This window comes from Panthera onca, chromosome X (genome assembly GCF_046562875.1).
Source record: "Panthera onca isolate mPanOnc1 chromosome X, mPanOnc1 haplotype 2, whole genome shotgun sequence".
Taxonomy (NCBI): Eukaryota; Metazoa; Chordata; class Mammalia; order Carnivora; family Felidae; genus Panthera; species Panthera onca.
This window is the reverse complement of record NC_138357.1, coordinates 126,345,292-126,370,648: the sequence shown is the minus strand read 5'-3', so window position 1 is coordinate 126,370,648 and position 25,357 is coordinate 126,345,292. Positions and strand designations below refer to the sequence as shown.

The 25,357-nt window shown below is 45.5% G+C and overlaps 1 protein-coding gene across 6 annotated transcripts in view; it reads right to left on the bottom strand.

Moving 5' to 3' along the window:
* LOC145714208 (neuroligin-4, X-linked) overlaps nt 1–25,357 on the bottom strand; it is a 312,054-nt gene that overhangs the window by 234,056 nt on the left and 52,641 nt on the right. For all 6 annotated transcript variants that reach the window (XM_081793443.1, XM_081793448.1, XM_081793446.1 and 3 more), the window contains exon 4: nt 2,861–3,646. In XM_081793443.1, coding sequence (XP_081649569.1) covers nt 2,861–3,332 — 472 coding nt within the window. In that variant the 5' untranslated portion in view covers nt 3,333–3,646. The remainder of the gene's footprint in view (nt 1–2,860; nt 3,647–25,357) is intronic.

The following is a 25,357-nucleotide window of genomic DNA, read 5'->3' as shown; positions in this document are numbered from 1 at the left end:
AGTCGTTTTTTTGCCCACAAGCGTCCGTCTCCCTAAATTAGGAATCCTCATGTCCTGTGCAATCCCAACATCTAAGCAAGTGGTGGGTACTCAAGAACTATCTTTGGGAGTCAAGTCAAGGTGGGCATGGTCAACCCCGTCACCCTCTGATTGACACAGAAAGAATGAATCTCAAAAATTGAAGGATCGGGGCGCCTGGGTGGCTCAGTCGGTCAAAAGCCCAACTCTTTTTTTTATGTTTATTTGTGTTCATTTTGAGAGAGACAACGAGACAACAAGCAGGGGAGGGGCACAGAGAGAGATGGAATCCCAAGCAGGCTCTACACTGTGACAGCTCAGCTGAGCCGAGATCAAGAGCCAGACTCTTAAGCAGGTACACCACCCAGGTGCCCGTAACTGTCTGACTCTTTATTTCGGCTCAGGTCGTGATCTCGCAGTGTCTGAGTTCAAGCCCCGTGTCGGGCTCTGTGCGGACAGCTTGGAGCCTGGAGCCTGCTTGGGATTCTGTGTCTCCCTCTCTCTCTTCCCTTACCCTGCTCATACTCTGTCTTTCAATAATAAATAAACGTTAAAAATTTTTTTTTAGAAAATTGAAGGATCAAGGTGGTATATGCAATATTGCTGTCTTACATCATTACATAAATGCATTGATATGAGTTAAGGCAGTCCATAAAGGGAGGTCCTTGGAGGAATCAGCATGTTGCCATTTCAATATGTTATTAAAGGCGGGGAGTTTATTCATTAAGTGAATAACCAACAATTAAATTTCTAAAGCTCCACATTGATTCTCAAATTGATGCAAATATTTTAAAAAAGAAAAGAAAAAGAAACCTCAAGACTCCTGACCCTACAGGCTGTGATTTGTTCTTTGTACAAACATACAGGCAGGTACACCTTCACTCACGAGCGAAATGCCAATATTTATACGTTGTAGGAAAACACATTCCGCCTTTCAGCCCCGACTGGATTTCTGATTCTCTCGTCAAGATCACGTGAGATACTGTTTGCAAAAGAGCTCTGGAAACCCCGAACAGGCAAGCAAGCCACGCTGGCCTTACTCTTTTAAGTCTGGATTGCTTTTCCATCAGGTAGCATTTCCCAATTCCTAGTCAGTAGCAGACCACAGTGAAATGGCCAAATCCTTCATGTTTCCGAGCTACACAGCTGCACATCTCGGTGCTGTAGTCGGGAAGGCTACTGATTTTTCTCCGGGGTTGGTCTCTTTCGGACCAACCGACCTCTCACCGGGAGGGGAGAGCCACAAAGTCCCCAGCACGGCAAGCGTACCAGGACGGCGATTTTCATCTTGTATGCTGTGTTGTTCTCTCTGTCCTTTTCTGCCTTTGCTTCTTCGAATGTCTTATTTGCATAGGTCGCGAGGAGAACAACCACCACCCAGCTAAGCGGCTTCAGAAGTGAGCTGTCTCATTAGTTTGGGGTATGGTTATGCTTCCCTACAAGCACCACCAGCCAGAGATTATAATTATATTAGCGTACAAATATAATAGTGCACTGTCTTTCCACCCCTTTCTCCGGGGGTTCTCTGTGATGTGGGTAATAATAGACCACCACGGTCTGGTGTTTCGTGACGTGCTGAGGCTACCTTTCAGCACTGACAAGGACACAGCACAGGACAGCTGATCCAATTTTGGACACGGCAGATCCCTTCTTGCACACCTTCAGGCAAATCTTAAGTAAAAATCATTCTCCAAGGATTAAAGGGGGGCAAAAAGAACAAAAAGAAAAAGAAATCTCTCCCCTAAAAGATACAAAGGACACATTTTCGTTTCTATAGTTGATGGTGTCTATGGTTCCTGTAAATTAGTTCTTTTAATTCCAGTAAGAGGTACCTTTCAGGCTTTTGTCTCCCCTTGTCTAAAAATAGCATACGCAAATGGTCAGTGAGAAATGTGTTCACACTGCAGCATAACATTAGTCTGGTTAGCCTTTACAAATTTTTTGTTTTTTAATTTGAAATCTACACAGACAGGAAGATAACCAAATTCTACTACTGTTGGATTAAATGAATAAATCAAACATCATTGGTTCTTACAGATTTTCATGGCTGTGCTACTGAGAAGAAAGGGAACATTTTGTTCAAGCAAGCACATTATCTCCTAATGTAGCTAGAATCATGTAAGGATACTCGTTAGCCATTTGACTGCTGTGAATATTAGGAGGAAACAAGCTGTAAATTTATGTTAGCAATAATGAGTCTAAACAATGAAATCCAACCATTGTATGAAATATCCCTTGCTTCTATATTGAAAACAATCAGTGGTTTTCCTTTCAAGACTCGGAAGGAAGGAAGGAAGGAAGGAAGGAAGGAAGGAAGGAAGGAAAAAGAGGGAGAAAGGAGGGAGGGAAGGAAAAGAAAGAAAGAGAAAGAGAGGAGGGAAAGAAAGAGGGAAGGAAGGAAGGAAGGAAGGAGGAAACTGCTAAACTCTTTAGGCATTAATGCAAAAGAACCATGCCTTCTAATTTTCAGTTTGCAACTTAAACATGACAGTGTTCTTAATTCTATTGTTTTCTATAGACTCGTCCCTTTACAGATGATGCGGGCAGAAAAGGTAACACGACATGCTCGCACTGGTTATCCGCTGCAGATACACATTGTAAACACGCTAAAAAGGCAATAGATGAAAATAATTAAGTCATTAATGACGGCACCGTCCATCTCTGAGTGCTCGGTAAATACAAGGGGAATGAATCATAAATTAGGGTCGTCGCTGCATTCATAATATGAAAAATGTAAACAGGTTATAGGAAAAAATATCATGCACAGGACATTCGAAAACCCTGTTGGCAAATCCAACACTGGGCGAGCACGTGCTGTTTACTGTTTAAATAAACTACTCACCATCCTCCGTGGGCACGTAGATGTTTAAGTAAAGGCAGTCTTCGTTTTGATCTTGAACGTAGGTCATTAAAGTATCCAAATTAGCAGTAAACCAGATGGGCAGCATATCATGTAATAAAGACCTCTCGTCCAGGTGTTGGGGGCACACAGCAGCGAACTGGGTGGCATTTCGAACTCCAGTCCATGAGGACGGGGGCTCTGGGGGCTGAAATCGCCTCTCTCCAGTGGGAGGAGAGGCATACGGGACCCCCAAGTACTGCTCCACTGGACCCAAAATCTCATTGGGCAATGGTGTTCTTAAGCCCCGGATTTTGCCATAATTTGTGTTGACCACTGGATACTGTGCTTGGCTGTCACTGAGCGTGAACTTAATGGCAAGAGCGGTTATCCACAGGAGAACATTGGAGTTCAACATGACGCAGACCGGGGTAAAGAACAACGGAAGCCATAACAGTCCCTTGGGCCTCGACATTGTTCACTTCCACATCCGCAGGTGTCCGTGTGATACAACTCCAAGCAAACAGAGCCGTGAGGCGAGCCCGCAGAGAGATAGGGCTTCCCAGGGAGCAAAGGACCCAGGAGGGGAGCCTCTCAGATGGGTCATAGACAGAGCCCAAGGTTAAGAAGAAACGCAGCAGTTGTCTCGGCAGCCCATTGCGAGAGAGAGCAGCCCTCTCTTAATCCTGGCACCGAATCCCGGCAAGCGTGAGGCTCCAAGGAGGCGGTGACCATCCGATATCCGAGGACAAGGGTTCCTTAGGAAAACTCCCAGGCAGAGCAGTCCGCCTAATGGGGGAGAAGAAAACAAAAGCAAACACGGACGATGATAATGAAGCCAAGGATGCCATGCAACCCTCAACATGACTCTATGAAATTCCTATTTGCTGCTGAGCATCTATCTTCATGTAACAGAACCTAGCAAGAGCCTCACTTGTCTTAATTCTTGTTGGGTGCCCGTTACCAGGAACGACACAGGACATTTAGAAGACATTTAGCATTTGTTGAACGTTGTCTTTGTTGAGTTGCCCAAAAGTGATACATATTGCTCAAATGACATCTCCCAATTTCGCCATTAGCTACAATGACCAGCCAATCAGTGGACAGGTGCTCCCCGATGTTTGTCAAGCATGTAAGGAAACTGTCACTATTCCCTAAGGTCTGAGAGTCATGGAACATATGAAAATTTTTTCAGTACAAGGAAAGGAGAAGTGTGCACGCTCAGGGGCGCCTGGGTGGCTCAGTGGGTTAAGCATCCGACTCTTGGTTTCAGCTCAGGTCATGATCTTATGGTTCATGGGATGGACCCTGAGTCAGGCTCCATGCTGACAGAGTGTAGCCTGCTTGAGGTTCTCTCTGTCCCCTCCCTCCCTCCCTCCCTCTCTCTCTCTCCCTCTCTCTCTCCCTCCCTCTCTCAAAAAAAATAAATAAATAGACTTGGGGAAAAAATGAGTGTAGGCTCTGGATACTAATCTCTCTTGGGTTACTTAATGGCACCTATCTTTAGACTCCACACATCATCACCCTGAATCTCCGCATCCTTGTAAGAACTGAGCATGACACTGCATTTCAAGTACATTCTGTAGTGCTTGTCCCATCAGGACATCATTCATAATTAAAAGTGTTGATACCTAAGCCATCCAGGGTAAACTTCTCACCTTGCAGCCCATTTTAAAAGCTGATGGTACTTTTGAGTTACCCTCCCACTGAGTCTGTTCTCCCAGACTTGTCTCGATGTAGATCTTATGACTCTCACTAGATCAATCGTTCCTCTTACGGCATTAAGGAATGTTGTGCATGAGCAGGAAAGGATTGTGAATGCTCCATTAGGGACAGAAAATATTACATTAGGTGGTGCAAGGAATCCTATCCTTAAATAGAGTGTTCTTCAACTCGAAAACAGAGAATGCGTTTGTAAAGATGTTGTGGGCAATTCAGGTTATTTCTGGACTAGACCATAAGCACCCAGTTAAGTGCACAGTGGAGGAGAATATGCCAACGAGCTTTTTTTCTTTTAATTAAACCTATCGGTGGGATGCCTGGATAGCTCAGTCACATAAGCATTCGACTCCTGGTCTTGGCTCAGGTCATGATCTCAGGGTTGTAGGATCGAGCCCGCATCGGTCTCCATGCTGAGTGTGGAAACCTGCTTGGATTCTCTCTCTCTCTGGCCCCCCTCAAAATAAATAAATAAACGTAAAAAAATTAAACCTATCAGAGCTGGAACTGTCATGGAGCTATACCACCTCTGGGGGAAATTCCATAGTCTATGACTTCCTGGGCCAAGTTCATCAGACCTGAATAAAAATGCACTCGCCATTAATTTGTGATTCTGAGAGACTCAGGTCCTCAAAAGGCTACCTCTGTGAGCTGAGGGAAGGGAGCTGAGCTGCTGGGAATGTAGGTCAATGGTGTGTCAAACCTTCTTCATGGGGTGTGGCGAGCAGGACGGAGAGGATCTACAAGCCACATGCGTGTTAAGAGTACACAATGGGATCAGCCCTAGAGTTCACGCTGAGCCCAGTGATCAAGCCTGTCCTCTGCCTAAACCGACCTCCCCACAGGGTTCTGAGGGCCAGAGAGAGATCATGGACCAGCAGGACCTAAGAGAAGGTGTTGGGGGACATGTGAACACCTTATAGGTAATGTTCATCAGTTCAGGACTGTCTTACTTATTTCCTCATTGTTTGAAATTGGGCTAATTTGCACAAAAGTAATCTGATCTGAAGCCCATGGTCTCTCTACCTCAGCACCGTTGCCATTCTGCACCACGTACTTCTTTGCGAAAGGCGATGTCCTGTGCCTGGTAGCGTGTTAAGCATCCTGCCTGGACTCCACCTGCTAGATGCCAGTAACACCTCCCCACCCAATTTGAGCAATCACAAATGTCTCCAGTTATTGCTAAACGACCCCAGAGTGAGGACCACAGTCTGAGCCATCCAGCATGGAATTCTGGGGCCATGTAAGTGACTTAGGTATCCATGGGTACATTTTAAACATTATATGTTTGTGGGGAGCCTGAGTGGCTCAGTCGTTTAAGCGTCCGAGTTCAGCTCAGGTCATGATCTCACAGTTCATGAGTTCAAGCCCCACGTCAGGCTCTGTGCGGACAGCTCAGAGCCTGGAGCCTGCTTCGGATTCTGTACTCCCTCTCCCTCTGCCCCTCCCCTGCTCACGCTCTGTCTCTGTCTCTCAAAAAGTGAATAAACATTAAAAAATGTATTTTAAGGGGTGCCTGGGTGACTGAGTTGAGTGGCCGACTTCGGCTCAGGTCGTGATCTCTCAGTTCATGAGTTCCAGCCCCATGTCTGGCTCTGTGCTGACAGCTCAGAGCCTGGATCCTGCTTTGGATTCTGTGTCTCCCTCTCTCTCTCTGTCCTTCCCCAGCTTGTGCTCTCTCTCTCTCTCTGTCTCTCAAAAATAAATAAATGTTAAAAAAAAATTTTTAATCTATTTTGAAAAAAAACCTTTGTAATATGCTTGTGTGTGTATGTGTGTATGTGTGTGTTACATTAAAATATCTGACAACTTTAAAAGTTTTAGCATTACAAGTAATACAGAATTCAAAAGTAAATCTATTAAACACACATCATCATCATGATTAAAAAAATCCCTATAAATTCAACCAACCAACATATTTGGGGACTAAAAAAATAAAAGTCCTCTCATGTAAATGTCAGACACTGGAAAATATTTCAAAAGGGGTGAAATGTTGTTATATATGCATATAACATATATATACTTAATACATTATACATTACATATATCTATATATAATCTTCTATATATTATACATATTTTATAAATAAAAAGGGCATACTATAAAGTGAATTAGTAGAGGGGCACCTGGGTGGCTCAGTCAGTTAAGTGTCCAACTTCAGCTCAGGTCATAATCTCACAGTCTGTAGGTTCGAGCCCCTCATCAGGCACTGTGATGAAAACTCAGAGCCTGGAGCCTGCTTCAGATTCTGTGTCTCCCTCTCCTTACCCCTACCCTACTTGCTCTCTCTCTCTCTCTCTCTCAAAAATAAACATTTAAAAAAATTTAAAGCGAATTAGCTGAATAAAAAATTGTAATGAAAAAATGTAAAAATGATGCCATTGAACAGATAGGATTTGAGAGTTAAGAACAGCTTTATAGCATGTTTTCTCTGCAAAGGTTGCAGAAAAAGGGATATCTAATGGTGGCATTTCGGCATGATTTATAACTTGATAGGGTCTTTTGTAACGATTCTCTACAGGGCGGTTATTCTGTCTGAGATTGTAATTAAGACAAAGCTCACGCTGTGCAGGCGTTTCAGAATATAAATGGGTCAAAATAAAAGTCGCAATACATTTCTCCCCAACGTGCGCATCACTCAAACTGAGATCGGTTTCATGTTAAAATATGTACTTCGTGAACATGAGTCTCGACCAAACTTATTTTGGTGTCTTGAACCCAACGAGGAATAAAAGCACATCCCCGACCCCCTGGGCGTTCAAAGCTTTATGATTCCATGTGGTGACAAATACGTTAGAAGACAGAGAACTTTCTGGATACATCTTCAAAAGCCCAACCACTCCACTTGGAAAAAAAAAAAAGGTGGGGGGAGGGAGCCAGAAACAACTCTCCTCTGTGAGGCTCTCAGCTACGGGGGAGGCCTGAGATTCACGGAGGGCTGGGGTCCAGAGACACTCTGAAGAATCACGTTCATCTGACCTCATGAGCATCGGGAATAAGAACAGCTGATTGTGGTCCCTGCCCAGTTAACGAGCTTGTACAACAATCCTTCCATAGGGTTTACTACGAAATCTGAGGATAGCCATTCTTCCAACTATGTGCAGCCTACACACACACACACACACACACACACACACACACACACACTTGTCAATCCCTACCAAGGTTCACTCAATGCCAGCCATCAGCCAATTAGCATATTTTTGCATATATTTAATATTCTTGTCTTACCTCCTAGGTGAGCAAGGTTACAATCTATTGTCTTTGGCGAACGTTACAGCACATTCACTTCTCATTCATCTATGAACTTTCACTTGTGACAATCGGATCCCACAAAAATGTACCATGTTGAACCATGAAGCTCAGATGTAGATAAAGTAATCGGACAGTAAATAAAGATGCCAACTATACAATCTGGAAGGTGGTTTCATGCTGCACTGCAGGCTCAGGGCATCAATCAACACCACCGCCTGCCTGCCCACGTCTGTTCTTTAATGGGTTAGGAACACACCTGAGCCACAGTGGAAAAGGAACTGGAGTTTCCAGCAAGAGGATCCACAGAACCCGGACTAAACACGGGAGAGAGAGTTAATGGCTTCCATATGGTCCAGTCAAAATTGGCTGGATAGAAAGATACTCAACAGTTGTAGCCCAAAAATCAGGTCAGGGATAAAAGGTTTTTCTAGAGTCAACTCTGTGGACAACAGGATGTTACAATAGCCACAGCAAAACCTAATCACAGGTCGAGAAGCATTTCAGAAAGATCAGCTTCATAGGCGATGGGGACACAGTGGTGGATGAAGACATGACCCCAGCCCACTACAAGCTACGTTCTTATGAAACTACCCTTAAGAGTACGGCTCGATTCCTCACTCACATTCTGTGCTTAGCAAACACAAAGATCAGCACGGACGGAAAGGTCATTAAATGCTTGATTTTCTGTGTCTAATTAAGCTATTACCAAAAATTATTTCCAAATCTAAATCAAGTAAGTTGCAAATATCTGCAGGCTACGGGTGGACTTCTGTCACCAAACTTGGTCCTGCATCTTCAAAGTCACAGTGTCATGTCTCCAGAACCTTCTCACTTACATTACCTTGTGGTGTTCAGAAAACTCTCATTTTTGATCCCGTCGAACTGGCCCTGTACTTTTGTTCCCTACATTTTAATAACTGGTACCATTATTTGTCAAGGTATTCAGGCTAAGTTAAATACCACCTTTGGTGGATGCCCCTTCCCATAATTCCATACGGTAAGTCCTCAAATCTGCCAAGGGTCTTACGGGACAGGAGGCCTGACCTCAGTCATTATGGCTGAAAGATGGAAAAGTCAAATGGTACCAAGTGTTGAGCCAAGACGTAAGGCAACTAGAAAACTTATACGTGCTGGTGAAAATTAGTGTTTTCCCATTACAGAACAGTTTGCTGTGCCATGGGGAAGTCAACCACAAGGAAGACTTTGGTTCCGATTAATTGCACACACATGGAGAGACATACACATACTACCCGGTGTTCATCATCTCTGTCTCTGCTCTCAAGCTTCTTTAATATGTGTGTCCAGAGACACAAAACAGTGTCCCCGTGCAGACATAGTCACAGGAGCAATAACACAGGAGGATAACACAGATGTGCATTCACAGGAGAATGGACACATAAAGGTTGGCACATGCAAAGAGCATCCTACCCAATAGTGAAACATGAATGAAATACGGACATACGTATCAAAGTGGAGAAATCGCCAAAATAAAAAGCAAGTCACAGAAGAATATGCATGGCGTGGTTTTATTTATATAATACTGTATAAAACTAAACAGGGCATTGGTTAGAGCTTATTTGTACTAAAATATTAAAAGAGGGGCCCCTGGGTGGGTCAGCTGGTTAAGCCTCCGACTCTCGATTTCCACTTGGGTCATGAGCTCACGGTAGGTGGGATCAAGACTCACATCAGGCTCTGTGCTGACAGCAAGGCGCCTGCCTGGGATTCTCTCTCTCACTCTCTCTCTCTCTCTCTCTCTCTCGTCCTCTGCCTCTCTTCCCCTCTTTGTCTCTCTCTCTCTCTCTCTCTCTCGCTCAAAATAAAGAAATTAAACGTTAAAAAAATGAAATATAATATAAAAAGAGCAACGGCATTTTTAAAGCCAAACTCTGCTTGCGTCTGGGATACAGGACAGGGTAGAAACAACACACACATGGATAGACACAGAAATCGATAGTGTCATATTCTGTCATCGGACAGCAGCATATGTGTTTAATTTTTATTTTTTTATTTATTTATTTATTTTTATTTTTTAACGTTTATTTTTTTTTGAGACAGAGAGACAAAGCATGAACGGGGGAGGGTCAGGGAGAGGGAGACACAGAGTCTGAAACAGGCTCCAGGCTCTGAGCTGTCCGCACAGAGCCTGACGCGGGGCTCGAACTCGCGGACCGCGAGATCGTGACCTGAGCCGAAGTCGGAGGCTTAACCGACTGAGCCACCCAGGCGCCCCAAATTTTTATTTTTAAATCAATGCATATAATTTAGGTATTTACGTGATTCTTGAAAAATGCAAATGTTAAATGTTAACACACCTTCATGTCCCCACGCACCATCCAAACAGATTTAAAAGTTGAAGGAGAAACAAACTGGTTTTTTTCCAAAGTTATGTTACGAGCCCCAGGGACCAGGCCATCCGCTGACACAGCCCGTTCCTGGCAGTAGGACTAAAATGAATACTCAGCTCAGGTGCCAGTGCTCCTGTCTGGTCACTAATTAGCCAGGTGACCTGTGGCCCATCGCTTAGCGCCCAGGGGCTTCAGCCCCCTGAACAACACAAGGAGGGCTTGGATGAAGTGGCCTCTTATGATGCCTTCAGCCTGCTGATTCTCTGAAACCTCACCCTATTATTCTCCACACGGAGTGTCCATGAAATAGGGAAGCTGGTGGGAAGCAGAAAGTCCCCCAGTGAAGCGGTAAGACCCGACTTGGGTGAGATAACTGACAGGGAGAAACAAGGGAAGGTCTGTTGTGTCAGAAGCAGCTGAAATTGCCTTACAGCCACACCCGCGGAAAACGCATTTCGTAGGGCACCTGCCTGGCTCAGTCTGTGAAGCCGCCGACCTCGGCTCAGGCCGTGATCTCGCGGTTCGTGAGTTCAAGCCCCGCGGCGGACTCCGTGCTGTCAGCTCAGAGCCTGGAGCCTGCTTCGGATTCTGTGTCTCCCTCACTCTCTGCCCTTCCCCCTGTCATGCTCTGTCTCTGTCTCATAAATAAATAAACGTTAAAAAAAATTGAAGAAATGCATTTTGCAATACCAGAGAACATATATTAGCAGGATAAATATGTCACCAACTTCTTTCACCTGATGTCTCCATCGAGATTCGGGAAGAAGACTGTCTTGCATGCAATATTGACTGATTTGTTGTATTATTTGTTCTATATAAATGATGTACTCTTTTTCTATCCTATCTAAGGATATGGAGTTATTTCATAAGCGTTTGTTCTTAAAATTTTTATACATACGTAGTGTGTATAAATGTAACACACATTGCTTACATTTATATAGTACATATGTCTACATATGACATATATGTTCCACACAAGTATTCCACTGTACGTGACATATAGGCAAGTTTTTAAACATACAAGTCTACCAATCCAAATTAATAATGTAGTGTGAAATATACATGTACATGTGTGTCTCCAAACTAAGCCACTGAAATATTAAGCACATTAGCTTCAGAAACTGTGCCTTCTCCATTTTCTGTAAACCCCCACAGTACCCTGTTCGGTGCCCTTTATGTTGTAGATAATCAATAAAACCAGTTGTATGTGATGTTGCTTATCCAAACAGAGGGCTCTAAGCATGAGCTATGTGAAGAGCAAGCCTCACAGACACATGGAAAGGCGTCATCATACTGATCTGCCCGCGTGTTGAATAGTTGGGGGCCTTCTGGGGCTTGGGCAGGAACATGATCTGAAGGCTCATGCCGTCTACCTCTTAACCCAGGCTTTAATATAAACTCCATCAGCAACCCCAGAGAAGGGTGTAAACCGTCAGGGACTCCAGTTGCTTCTGTATAAAACGGGCAGGGTACAGGATGTGACTCATGGACATGAGCAGGTATGTTCCAACACATGGAACATACGTGTGTGTGTGAAAACAGACATATATTTATATAGTGTCTATAAATACACGTATGCATCAATGCATATAAACATATATACATATGCATACAAATATGTAAATTTAGAACAAGAAGTATCCTCCCAGGAAATGCTCGCTAATTATAATTACTTGCTGAAGGGCAGAGCCTGGGTGGCTCAGTTGGTTAAGCATCCAACTCTAGATTTGGGCTCATGTCATGATCTCGCAGTTCATGGGTTAGAGCCCCGACTGGGGCTCTGTGCTGACAGCGTGGAGCCTGGTTGGGATTCTCTCTCTCCCTCTCTCCCTCTGCCCCTCCCCGCCTTCTCTCCCAAACATTTTTTTAAAGTAATAATTACTTGCTGAGGTTCTAAGAAATGCTTTCACTGAGGGAGCCGCTCTCCTAAATATAAAGAAATGTCAATCCAATTCCCATCTGAACATAGTCTACAGCCCAGTTGATGCGATAAAGCCCGTATTTAGATATTTTTTTAAGTTTATTTATTTATTTTGAGAGAAACAGCACGGGCAGGGGAGGAACAGAGAGAGAGAGGGAGAGAGAGAATCCCAAACAGGCTCCTCGAGGTCTGTGCACAGAGCCCAATGTGGGGCTCAAACCCACGAAACCGTGAGATCATGACCTGAGCTGAAATCAAGAGTCAGACGCTTAATGGAATGAGCCAGCCAGGCGCCCCAAGCCTGTACTGAAATTACTATTATTAAGCAATCACGTGGTCTATTTCCATCTCCTGTGGGAATGTGGGCTGATGCAGGATGGAACCTGGGATGAAATGTCTAAGACATGCATTGAAAATTTTAGGTATAGAGAGAGAGCTGGATTCTGCAAGATAGGAAGAGAAGAGTTAAGCTTTGAAATTCAAGAATGTGAATACAAGCTTACCAAGATTTATGGAGAGTGGGAAAGATAATACCAGAAGGAACATTCACATTATGTCATAGTTACTTCCTAAATGTTTACATTCACTGCTAGACTATGAGCAATTTAAGGGCACAGACCAGAGATAATTAATACTTACAGTGGGAAAACACAAGGTCTCAGCAGAGGTTATTAAATTAAGCGAAGGGATAGGATGCATAACAGCAGAAGAATTAGCAAGGTCAGGTTCCCTGATGCTGACCTTAGCTTAGCTCCTGTAGGTACCACGGTAAACCTCTCTCTACACTCACCACCAGCGACACTCATGTTTCTGACATAAACTCCCTTTGGGCTCCATGATCTAGCCCCTATGGTTTCTACCCATAGGAATTCTGTCTTTTTTATTTTTTATTTTTTAACACATTTCTTTTTGAGACACAGCACGAGCAGGGGAGGGGCAGAGAGAGAAGGAGACACAGAATCAGAAGCAGGCTCCAGGCTCCGAGCTGTCAGCACAGAGCCTGATGCGGGGCTCAAACCTACGAACCTCAAGATCACGATATGAGCCAAAGTCAGACACCCAACCAACTGAGCCACCCAAGCACGCCATCTTGGTTCCCTGTTTGACACAGAGGTAGAACATGGTAAAGTCTCTGGCACTTTACCAGTTTCGGCCAATTTCAATGAAAATTAACTTTAAAAAAAAAAAGCACTCTGACGCAGTTCTTCGAATAAATTTGCCTGCACGTCTGCTTGCCAGTTAAGGAATCCCAGGTGCCAGGCACTCATGACTAACCATAGGAAGGGTTTCCCCTCGCTGAAAAGATGGGCAGAAATAATCCCAGGTGCCAGGCACTCATGACTAACCATAGGAAGGGTTTCCCCTCACTGAAAAGATGGGCAGAAATAATTTCAATCAGTAAAAGGAAATGTTTAAGATAGAGACGAAGTTGAATGAATTCTCCTGCAAAAGAAGAGTAAAAAAAAAAAAAGACTTTCATATTTTTCATATTTATTAACAGCCCAGTGTGGCCTCGAGTTGGTACCTTAGATATGGTGGCTGTGCAGACAGATGGTTGACTCCTAGGACACTTGGAGGTTAGTGTGGACAAGTTGTGTGTGCTCCCAGGTTGGAACCATCTCGGGCGATAACGACAGGCATGTCTCTGTGCGTCTTCAGTAAGTAGCTTTGAAAGTGCGGCATACAGCCCCTACTTATGAGCTATGTGCCACCCAGAATGGAGAGTGTCTTTGGAACGTATCCCAAGACACCATCCATGACCCAAGGGCCACTTCAATCTGACATAACCCCGGCAGGAGTGCCCTCTTTTTCCTCCGAAGCCTGTCCCCTATTTGCCTCCAGGATTACGGATACTTCATCTCCTAGTGGAGGCCGCTCCCGCTTGTATGGACGACCCTCCATTATGGAAATTACTATTTCCCTGTGATGTTTCTTCTGAAGGTTGATGGTCTGCCCTCACGGGTTTCTGACGGTGCGGTCACTTCTGATGACAAGGCGATGGGCTTAGAAGCTGTCGGGCTCCTCCCCTCCTTACAAAATGATCCTTTCTCCACACACCCTCCCTCCTGAGTGTGACTCTTGCACAAGCTCCCAGGAAAGGCAGATCTGTCTTCAGTGTTGAGCACCATCTGCCTACCCTTTCCCTGAAATGTGTCCTCTGTGTTCCTCCAATGGCAGAAGTAATGTGTGCAAACACACTCTTCCCCAGAAATGGACACACTACAGACAGACGTGACAGACCGGCCTGAGGATCAGAAGCTAACAGAGATGAGACCTTCCATGTCTAGGACACGAATGGGGCTTCTGAGATCTGGAACAGGGACAAGAGGCTTCCCTTAAAAGCCTTCCTCTCACATCTGGATGGGGAGGGAGGAGAGAAGCAGAGTGGAGTGGAGAAAAAAGGGGAGGGGAGGGGAGGGGAGGAGGGGAGAGGAAAGGGGAGGAGGGGAGAGGAAAGGGGAGGACGGGATAGGAAACGGGAGGAGGGGAGAGGAGGAGAGGGGAGGAGGGGAGAGGAGAGGACAGGGGAGGACAGGAGAGGAGAGGACAGGGGAGGACAGGAGAGGAGGGGAGAGGGGAGGAGGGGAGGAGGGGAGAGAGGAGGAGGGGAGTAGGGAGAAGGGGAGAGGAGAGGAGAGGAGAGGGGAGGAGGGGAGGAGGGGAGGAGGGGAAAGGGGAGGAGGGGAGGGGAGAGGAGAGGGGAGGAGGGGAGAGGAGAGGGGAGAGGAGGGGAGGAGAGGGGGGGAGGGGAGGGTAGGGGAGGGGAGAGGAGGGGAGGGGAGGGGAGAGGAGAGGAGAGGAGAGGAGAGGAGAGGAGAGGGGAGGAGAGGGGAGGAGAGGGGAGGAGGGGAGGAGGGGAGAGGAGAGGGGAGGAGGGGAGAGGGGAGGAGGGGAGAGGGGAGGAGAGGGGAGGAGAGGGGAGGAAAGGGGAGGAGAGGGGAGGAGGGGAGGAGGGGGGAGGGGAGGAGGGGAGAGGAGAGGGGAGGAGGGGAGAGGAGAGGGGAGGAGGGGAGAGGAGGGGGAGGAGGGGAGAGGAGAGGGGAGGGGAAGAGAGGGGAGGAGGGGAGAGAAGGGGAGGGGAGAGGAGAGGAGAGGAGAGGAGAGGAGAGGGGAGGAGAGGGGAGGGGAGGAGAGGAGAGGGGAGGGGAGGAGAGGAGAGGGAAGGAGAGGGGAGGAGGGGAGAGGAAAGGGGAGGAGGGAAGAGGAAAGGGGAGGAGGGGAGAGGAGGAGAGGGGAGGAGGGGAGAGGAGAGGACAGGGGAGGACAGGAGAGGAGAGGGGAGCACAGGGGAAGAGGGGAGAGGGGAGGAAGGGAGGAGAGAGGAGAGAAGAGGAGGGGAAAGGAGAGGAGAGGGGAGGAGGGGAGAGGGGAGGAGGGGAGAGGAGAGGAGAGGGGAGGAGAGGAGGGGAGAGGGGAGGAGAGGAGAGGAGAGAGAAAAGGGAAGGAGTGGGGAAGGGAAAGGAGAAGAGAGGGGAGGGAAGAGGAGGGAAGGGAAGGAGAATGGAGGGAAGGGGAGCAGGGGAGGGAAGGGGAGCAGGGGAGGGAAGGAGAGGGGAGGAGAGGAGAGAGAAGAGGGGAGGAGTGGCATCTCTCCTTATAAACATCTACCCCCAAAGCCTTATAAACATTATCACAAGGTGAAAGTCATTCAAATGGAAAGGGTTCTGCCAAGACAGGCAGTAAACAGTGTTCATCAGTAACTGTTCTTGAGACCCTAACATTTCTTAAACAAAAGTGACAGGGAGACCCTAAGCCACTAGATTCCCCCCACCCCGCCTTTCACCGACACGAATTCTCACCCAGGAATTCTGCCCACCACGGTGAAACCAGGTGAGTCTCACGCCCATCGCCCACCTTTGACCAAATCCCGAGGCACCGATGCAGGCTTTACAAAAGGAAATGTGAACGGAGATGCGGTATGTGCTTCTTCGATTTCAGATGTAGTGTAACGTACACACACACACACACACACACACTCAGTAGTATCAGAAACCCTTGATAACTCCTTCAACAAAACTGGTTTCTTTTTAGGGGTGTCTGGTGGCTGGGTCGGTTAAGCATCTGACTCTTGAATTTGGCTTATGTCTCATGATTCTTGGGAATCAAGCCTCAATTCCTGCTTGGGATTCTCTCTCCTTCTCTCTCTGCCTCTCTCTCTCAAAAATAAATAAACAAATAAATAAATAAGCATTTTTAAAAAAAACTCGTTTCCTTTTAAGCTTATTTATCTTTAAGACTTAAAAGTGTTGGGGCGCCTCGGTGGCTCAGTTGGTTGAGCATCCGACTTCAGCTCAGGTCACAGTCTTGCAGTTTGTGAGTTCGAGCCCCGCGTGGGCTCTGTGCTGACAGCTCGGAGCCTGGAGTGTGTTTCAGATTCTGTATCTCTCTCTCTCCACCCCCACCCCCCTGCTCATGCTCTGCCTCTCTGTGTCTCTCAAAATAAATAAATGTTAAAAAAATTTTTTTTAAAGACGTAAAAGTGTTGGGGCGCTTGGGTGGCTCAGTCAGTTAAGTTTCAGCCCAGGTCACGACCTCACAGTTCCTGAGTTCAAGCCCTGCATGGGGCTCCCTGCCGACAGCACAGAGCCTGCTTGGGGTTCTTGGTCTCCCCCCTCTCTTCCCCTCCATTGTTTGCTCTGTCTCTCAAAATAAATAAACATTTAAAAAACAATAAAAGAAGACTTAAAAGTGTTATTTTTAGAAAAAGTGTGTATTTTTCACCAAGCTGACAAAGGAGTCACACACACACACACACACACACACACACACACAGACACCCCAAGTGTTCATGGTTAAGAACCCCTGATGGCCGAACTACCTCATGGTAGAGACCAGTTAGTCCGCAACGTTGACCTCGTGGGTCCAGCAAATGTTGTGGCCCCGCTGTCTGCCGCGTCTAAGGCAGATGTGGTCGGGAGAATGAACAGCACCTACACAACTATCTCGTTCAAGCTTTTCTGCTCTCCTTCCCTCCCTTGGGAAGTCCTGCCCTTACCGTCAGTCCACCAGGAAAATTAATGACACTTCCCTCCACCTGCAGCTCTTGCTTGGCTCTGGTCGTATCCTCCCAGGTCAAGGACATCTTCCCGGTCGCCCCTCCCTGGACACACTTTGGTGGACCCTGGGACCACATCAACGTGACCTCTTGGAGGCCAAAGCTGTGCCCACAGCAAACGACTAAGAGCAACACCGGAGTTTCCATCATCCAGGAACCGAACAACTATCTGTGCCCCGGGGAGATGGGGATGATCTCTGGATAACTTCCAGAGACATTCCACCAACCACATGGTCTTTCTCTGTCTGAACCAAGGCACTTAAAAGTCAACCCTACAACTTGAAAATAAAGGACTGTTAAATTGGATGCGGTGTACCCAGGGCGGGGCGAGGAGGGGTGTCTCTTCTATGAAGCCATGAGAAAGAATCCCAGGGATAAACAGAATTGATGAGAGACATGCACGACCAGGAGTGATTCCGGATCCCTGTCCTCTTAACCTCATGCTCCATTTCTCAGAGAAAATATCAGGAGAGGCTCAACGTTATATAAGCTCCAGAGTGTTTCGCATCAAATGGCAAAGTCCTGAAACTCTAAAAGGGTGGGTCTATCTCTTGCCTGTACAGGGAGCCTGTCCACCGTCCCTTTTGAATCTGGAGCTCCGTCTTGTTCTTCTTAAATATATGTGTGGGAAGATTTCTTTCTCCCAGTCACCTCCTCCTCTATACAGAAGGATATAAAAAGGTTCGTCTTTTTTTTTTCACTACAGTAATCAGATGTCACAGATTTTCTGCAATTAATGCTTTCCTTGGCTATTTTCAGACCTCCTATTAAGAGCTATTCTTTTACCGTGGCCTATTCCCCCGAACCCAATTAAGCCCAATTAAATCCTCTGCCATGACTGTTCTATTTCCCCCATGTTTAATTATCTCTTAACAAGTCTGTGAGTGCATGTTTTCAATTGGCCACCCCAGACAGTGTCACTCAAAGGATGTGGGACACACCTCTATAAAATCCGGATGTGAAATCATCACCTGGCAAACTCCCCCAAGTGGAAATGTCCCAACGCGGAAGGTTCCGTGTTAAGACGTCCTACCGCAACTTCAAATATTAGAGCACCGTGGGCTGACTGCAACACAGAGATCTTAAAACAACAAATAGGAAACAATTTCCCTCTATTAAGTATGTCCTTCGAATTAACTAGGTCGTTAGAGAACATATTGAATTTAGGGTAGCCCAGATAAATGGCTTCAGTATGTATCAACAAACAAGCTTCACTTCTATGGGTGTGTGCACATGTGTGTGACAGGGTAGCTGCTCCCCTCTTGACTAGATTAAAATTACAAGCCTCAGTCCTAATAAGGACATTTTTGGTGTTTCATTTTGATGTTTATTTTTGAGAGAGACAGAACACAAGCAGACAGAGCTGTCAGCACCAAGCCCGATGCAGGGCTCGAACCCACGAACCGCGAGATCAAGATCTGAGCGAAAGTCGGACGCTTAACCGACTGAGCCACTCTGGTGCCCGTGTGTTTCACTTTAGTTCACAAATGAAGAGCTTATAGAAATACACTAAAGAACATTAAGAATGCATTAGCTTTAAGGATACTCTAAAAGAGAAAAACTGGGGAGCCTACACTCAGAAAAGGTCAAAGGAAAATCGGAAGAGGAACGATAGAGACCTAGCTTGCCATCAGAGGAGAACTCTGTGGAAATACTCTGGTTTTCCAGATCATAGAACAGGGACCTCCAAGCAGCACAGACCACAGGTATCTTTAGCAGAGACAGGGAACAAATGAGCAAGTTTGTTCCATCAATAATTAGAGAAACAGACTCAAGACTAAGATCATGTCACTGGGCCAGACCTAAATGCCAGCACTGCATGGTTTAATGAGTTAGCTTCTCCTAGGATAAAAGGGACTCAAACATAAATGCTTCTGGAAGCCACTGGCTTCTTGTTGGATAACAGACCTACAGGTGGAGGATACGTTGAAGGAAGGTAGCCCTTGCTCGCTAGAAAAGACAGGAAAACGGTGCTGTTGATAATCACCAACGCTCATAGGCAGGAACTCAGTCCTTCCCACCATAGCAGCTGGGGAAAGAGCAGGTCATAATGAAAGAAAATTTTGCTTCAATACCAGCATCCTTGACCTTCTGGTGCCGGTAATGATGTCCCTGGCCCTTGAGTAAAAGGGCCTCATGGAATGAGACCAGCGGAACGCACAAACGCCACCTGGGATGCCCACCAGGGAAATGCAAACTGAGAAAACTGTATTTAATTCAACCTCATGTGCGGTCACAGAAACAGGAGAAAATGTAACAATGACATCGGAATGGTGCCATTGACTGTGCACAACGGGCTTTCCGTAGGATAGGCAAAGCCCTCCAAAACAAGAACATTCTGTGACTTGAGAAAAAAGAAGGAAAAAAAACTCAAACAACCAGAAAATAGAAAGCTTTTGAGAGAAAACATTAGGTCATTTTTAAGTGATTACAGGCTTTCTCTAAAGAACACATCACAAAATAGAGGGGGGGAAAAACAAGAGTACTGAAATTTGCTCAGTCTGGAGCCTTGGTTTTTAAGGGAAGGCACTGTGTCCAGGCGAAGGGAATAATGGGTGAGATTTTAAGTTAAAGCAATAACCTGTTCTACCCTAGATCCGTGCCTCTCAATTTCTACTGTGATAGAGAATCCTTGGGGAACCCTGAAAAATCCCACTGTGCAGACAGCACTCAGGACCAAGTCAGCCAGACTCTCTGGGGTCAGCTCTTAAGTTCTCCAGGTGATGTGCGGGGTCAGCCACATTTGCAAAATGGCGCTTCTGATGGGGATCTTCACACACACGTGCCATGCAATTTGGGCCCTATTTTATTTCTTTTGGAAGCACTGTTTCAACAGACACTCGCATGAAGTCATAAAAGCCAAAGTATAAGCACCAATAACACCCAACAGCAGATCCCTGCCCCAAGATACATGCCCACCATGACCAAATCTACCTCAGGAGATACTTCCAGATCCCTGCCCTTTTCTTCTCCAAATAGGTTCCACTGTAGTTCTAAATAATACTTTTATGCTGCTATTTCTTCACATATTATTTCTGGATATTATCTAAAATTTTTCTACGGGTGACCACCAGTACCCCATTTCCATCTTTGCACCCCACATCCCAATATCCTTACAACGCTATTTAGGGTATATCACTCTTTAGTATCAACATTGTCGTAACCAGGCGATTCACGGTCACTCGGAACCCAGCTCATAAAATTTCCCTCCTTGAATAACCTGTTCCATGTGGGTGACCGGTTATTCAGTAACAGCTTCAGGTTTTCATTTTCATGCTTTCTCTAGATCTGTTGTTCGATTTTTCTAACCGCTCCCACAAAACCGGAGCCCATCCCAAGTACTATGTGCACAGGGTCAAATGCCTATTTCCTGTTGTTTATTTTTTTTTCCCTCCATGTCTCTCTCTGTCTAGGATCCTTTTTGTCCCAATCTGCTCCCTGCACTCATCTGGGACCCAATTCCTTCCGCCATCTTCCACGGAGTCCATGGTTTCTTGGAAACCAACTCTTTGCATTTTATTTACTCTGCCATTTGAAGGAAGACGGAATCACACAGCTTTCTGAGAAAGAGTGCATGAAAGGTCAATCTTTTGAGAGCCTGCATGAGTGCAAGTTTACTCTGACTTCACATTGACAATTTGGTTCAGGATAGAGCTCCATGTTGTCAACTGGTTTTTCTTACTATTGTGAATCTTTTCCTCTGTCTCAGAACCTTTGGTAAAGACTTTGAAGGGTCCCGGGGCATTCTAACTCTTGATTATTTACGTTGTTCTCTCTTTTTATACGCCCCTCCAACGCTGTGAGGATCCCAAGCTCTCAGCATCTTGTCTATGTGGCTACTGTCCTGAAATCCCACGACAACGTGCTGGGGAGTGAGGTTCATTCTACTCATGGGCTGGGCGTCTGCTGCACCACAAAAGTCTGGAAGCGTAAGTCTTTCAATGCTGGGGGAAAATTAAATTACTTGTAAGTCATTTCTACCTCTTTCTGCAATCACTGCGCGTATGATAAATTCCCAGGCTGAATTTTAATTAATTCTTTTTAATTTCCTTTCCCATCGCTCTCTCCTTAGATTTTACCAACAAGAAATTTCTTCATATTTATTTTCCAATCCAATTCTTTACAACAAAGCTATTATGTTACTTTTTCATGGGATTCTCATTTCGTTCGTTTGTTTGTTTGCTTTAAGGATCAATAGTTTGGCTTCTCCCACACAAGTTATAGATTAGAGATTTTTTGAGTGTGTGTTTTCTATTTGATGCTTTGTGCACTCCCTCCAGATAACTTTTTTCTATTGGCTATCCTTAGACTCTCTTATGAAGGGTTTCACTAGAATATGTAGGGTGGTAGAGTATCTTTTCTCATTTGAGAATAAGCTCCAAATGGGGGTTTTCAGCAGGTGGACCTCTGTACAATGAAAAAGCAATTTACTCAAATGGTCTTCAAATGCCATTTATGGGATTCTTTCCACGGCCCATTCAGTTTCTCAAAAAAAAAAAAAAAAAAAAGAATCTTCCAATATCGGTTTGTATAAGGGCTTTCACCCAGGGGACGTAGGGGAGAGAAAAGGCTGTGTAGCCAGTGGTAAGCGAAATGTATGTAATTACTAGTTTTCAGTCTGGGTCCTCAGTCCTCACTCCACTATACGTAAAGTGCCCGGTGTTTATTGTCTGGGTTGAATTCCTCCAGATTAAATTTCCTCTGTTTCCTGAGGAGGAGCGTAAAAGACAGTGCTTTGCTACACGGGATGGAATCCTGTGGTCAGAGAGAACTTCACCTGAGCATAGAGTCTGGAAGACGTAACAAGATCATTGGGTGTGTTCAGTCCAACCCGGTTAGAGAGTAACGTGGGATTGTCCACCACCACAGAAATGACTTGTCTCACTCTGACAAAAACAGCCCTGCAGGTAATACAAGGACCTGCATTAGACAGTAAACTAGAGGGGCATCTGGGCGGCTCAGTGGGTTAAGCATCTGCCTCTTCATTTCAGCTCAGGTCACTATCTCATGGTTCAGGGGTTCGAGCTCCGTGTTGAGATTCTCTCTCCTTCTCTCTGCTCCTCCCCCTGTTCTCTCTCGCTCGCTCTCAAAATAAATAAACTTGCAAAAAGTTTTTTAAAAAAGTAAACTAGCAAGGGAAATGGTTTGGTAGCATAAGATTACGTGCTTTATATACATACCCCGGGAAGTATGGAGAACACTCTCTATGGAAGGCAGTTTGTTTACATCAAAGTAAGCACTTTCCAAAGTGAGACACAGCTTGACTCAATATATTTTGTGTAGTATCTCATTCTTCTTATACATCATGTCATCAAGTACTTTTGCTTTTCTTGTTTATCTGGCACAGATGCATCTAATACATTAAATTAAAGCAATTAAGAAACAGGGCTAAAAGCGAAAACTTCCACGGAAAAATAAGATGGACCCAGGAGTGAGGGTGAGTATACGGAAGGCACAACAAAATATATTTGCCAACAATTTGAGCTCTAAACTGTCCTCACTTGGGGCACCTGGGTGGCTCAGTCTGGTAAGCGTCTGACACTTGATTTCAGCTCAGGTCACAATCTCCTGGTTCGTGAGTTTGAGCCCCACATCGGGCTCTGCGCTGACAGTGTGGAGCCTCCTTGGGATTCGGTCTCCCTCTGTCTCTGACCCTCCCCACTCGTGCTCTGCCTCTCTCTCTCTCTTTTAAAATAAATAAACATTTACAAAACCATAAAATATGGCCACTTTCTTCCATCTATGTCATCCAGTCAGCTCAAGAGAGTGAGCCGTGTCCTGTCCATCATGTGGCTAAAGGGCTCCTGGTGACCTCTAGTGTTTCCACTCAGGCTGAGGTCTCCCGTCTAAACCTGGGTAAGAGCCTCATGTACACCTTTAGAGAACACAACATCCAATGAACCTGACCACAGGTCTGGCAACAAGCGCAAATTAAAGTCAATGGATATGCTACATGCTACGTGGCAGGAAGCGGACCCCAAAATGCAACGCGGGCAAAAGGGCAGACCTTGCTACCACCGTCGCTGGCATTTCCACACACGCCATCATCTCATTGAGGCAGGCAGAGGCAAAACTAACGTCAACGCTGGGTGAGAAAACGGCGTATATACCCAACCGGTTACACTGCTTATCCCCCTCGGGGTGAGAAACACAAAGATGACTCTGAAAAGTGGAGAAAAGAAGCTATTAAATGTAGCTGCCTATCAACACAGAAGAATGCATTACGGCTGTTCTGCAAAAATGCGAGACACCGCATTCGTTCAGAATTACAGACATCCTCTTGCCCTTTGGTCTTTTATACAAAAGGTATCAGCAATCTATGACAATTTCCATACCCTCGAATTTGCAAATGAAAACTCCGTGGTTTATCAGAATGGCACTGTGGGATTAACTTTCCAATTTTAGGATTACAGATACAGAAAATTAAATCCCATACGTTTTCCCCGGAAGAGAAGCTTATGCAGGGTAAGGCTGCAAAGATGTGGAAAACATTTATGCTTAGGGAGAAGAAAGGAGACGACAAGGGAGCAGATGTAATTTTCTGTGACATCAGTGATGTATCATGTTTGTCTAGTCCTTTAAGCTTGCGATGGTAGACTTTCGCTACTCGGACACGTGTGATCGTGAACGTAGACATCAGAGAGTTTGGGTGGCCTGCTATCCTATCCTCAGCCACAGAACCCATGTCAGCGGGTTGGTCTGCACTCCCACACGCCTCCTCTTATTTGCTTGTTTTCCATGCTAGAAATGCGACGCTAAAAATAGGTCTGATTAATCCCTTTGGCAAACACACTGTCACTGCCTTCGGAAGAATAATTTTGCTAAGTGCATTCTCATTCTCAATGCACATAACCGTTTCAGAAGTCAAGAAAAGAAGTGGCTTCTTCCCTTTGACGGAACATGACAGATCATCTATATTCCAGCAATCACACTCCTGGGTATTTACCCAAAGGAGCTGAATACTTCCGTCCAGACGAAAACCCACACGTGGATGTTTTCAGCAGCTTTATTCGTAGTTGCCAAAAGTTGGAAGCAAGCAAGATGTCCTTAACTAGGTGAATGGATAAAGTGTGGCCCACGCAGACAATGGAATAGTACCCAGGGCTCACAAGAAGTGAGCAATCAAGCTAGGACAAGATGGGGGAGAATCTTAAATGCACATTATTAAGTGCAGGAAGTCCATCTGAAAAGGCTGTATGATTCCAGCTCGATGACATTCCGCACAGGGCGAAACCATGGAGACAGTAAACAGATCAGTGGTTGTCATGGGGTTGAGGTGGGTGAGGGAGGGATGGATAGGCAGAGCAGAGAGTAAATTTAGGGCAATGAAATTACTCTGTATGATATTGTAATGGGGGATACGTGTCATTATACATTTGTGCACAACATAGAATGTACAACCCCAAGAGGGAACCCTTATATAAACCGTGGAGTTAGAGTGATAATGATGTGTCAATGGTAGGTTCATCCTTGGTTAAAATGTATATGTAAATATATAGCTGTATTTACATATAGGTATTTACATATATATTTACATACACACACACACACACACACACACACACACACACACACTGGTTGGGGTGTGGATAATGGGGGAGGCTATGCATGTACAGGGGCAGGACGTACGTGGGAAATTTCTCTACCTTCTGCTCGGTTTTGCTGTGGACTTAAATCCATTCTAAACATATAAAGTCTTCATTTTAAAACACTATCATTCAGGGGCACCTGGCTGGCTCAGTCGGTATAATGTGTGACTCTTGATCTCAGGGTTGTGAGTTTGAGCCCCATGTTGGATGTAGAGATTACTTAAAACTAAAATCTTTAGGGGCACATGGGTGCCTCAGTCAGCTGAGCGTCTGACTCTTGATTTCAGCTCAGGTCATGATCTCACAGTTCTCATATACAGCCCTGCACGGAGCTCAACACTGACGGCATGGAGTCTGCTTGGGATTCTCTCTCTCCCTCTCTCTCTGATGCTCCCCCACTCACGCTCTGTCTCTCTCTCTCTCAAAATAAATAAACTTTAAAATTAAAATCTCAAAAATATAAATAAACACAAAAAAATTTTAAAAATTATCTAATTACCAAAACTTTTTTACATAAACAAGTATTTCTGTCGCCCAGCCGCATGCCAACATAGTTCCAGTCGGAAGACCTGGTCTTCTCATTTGCCCCATCCCGTGAGAGGGACACCACT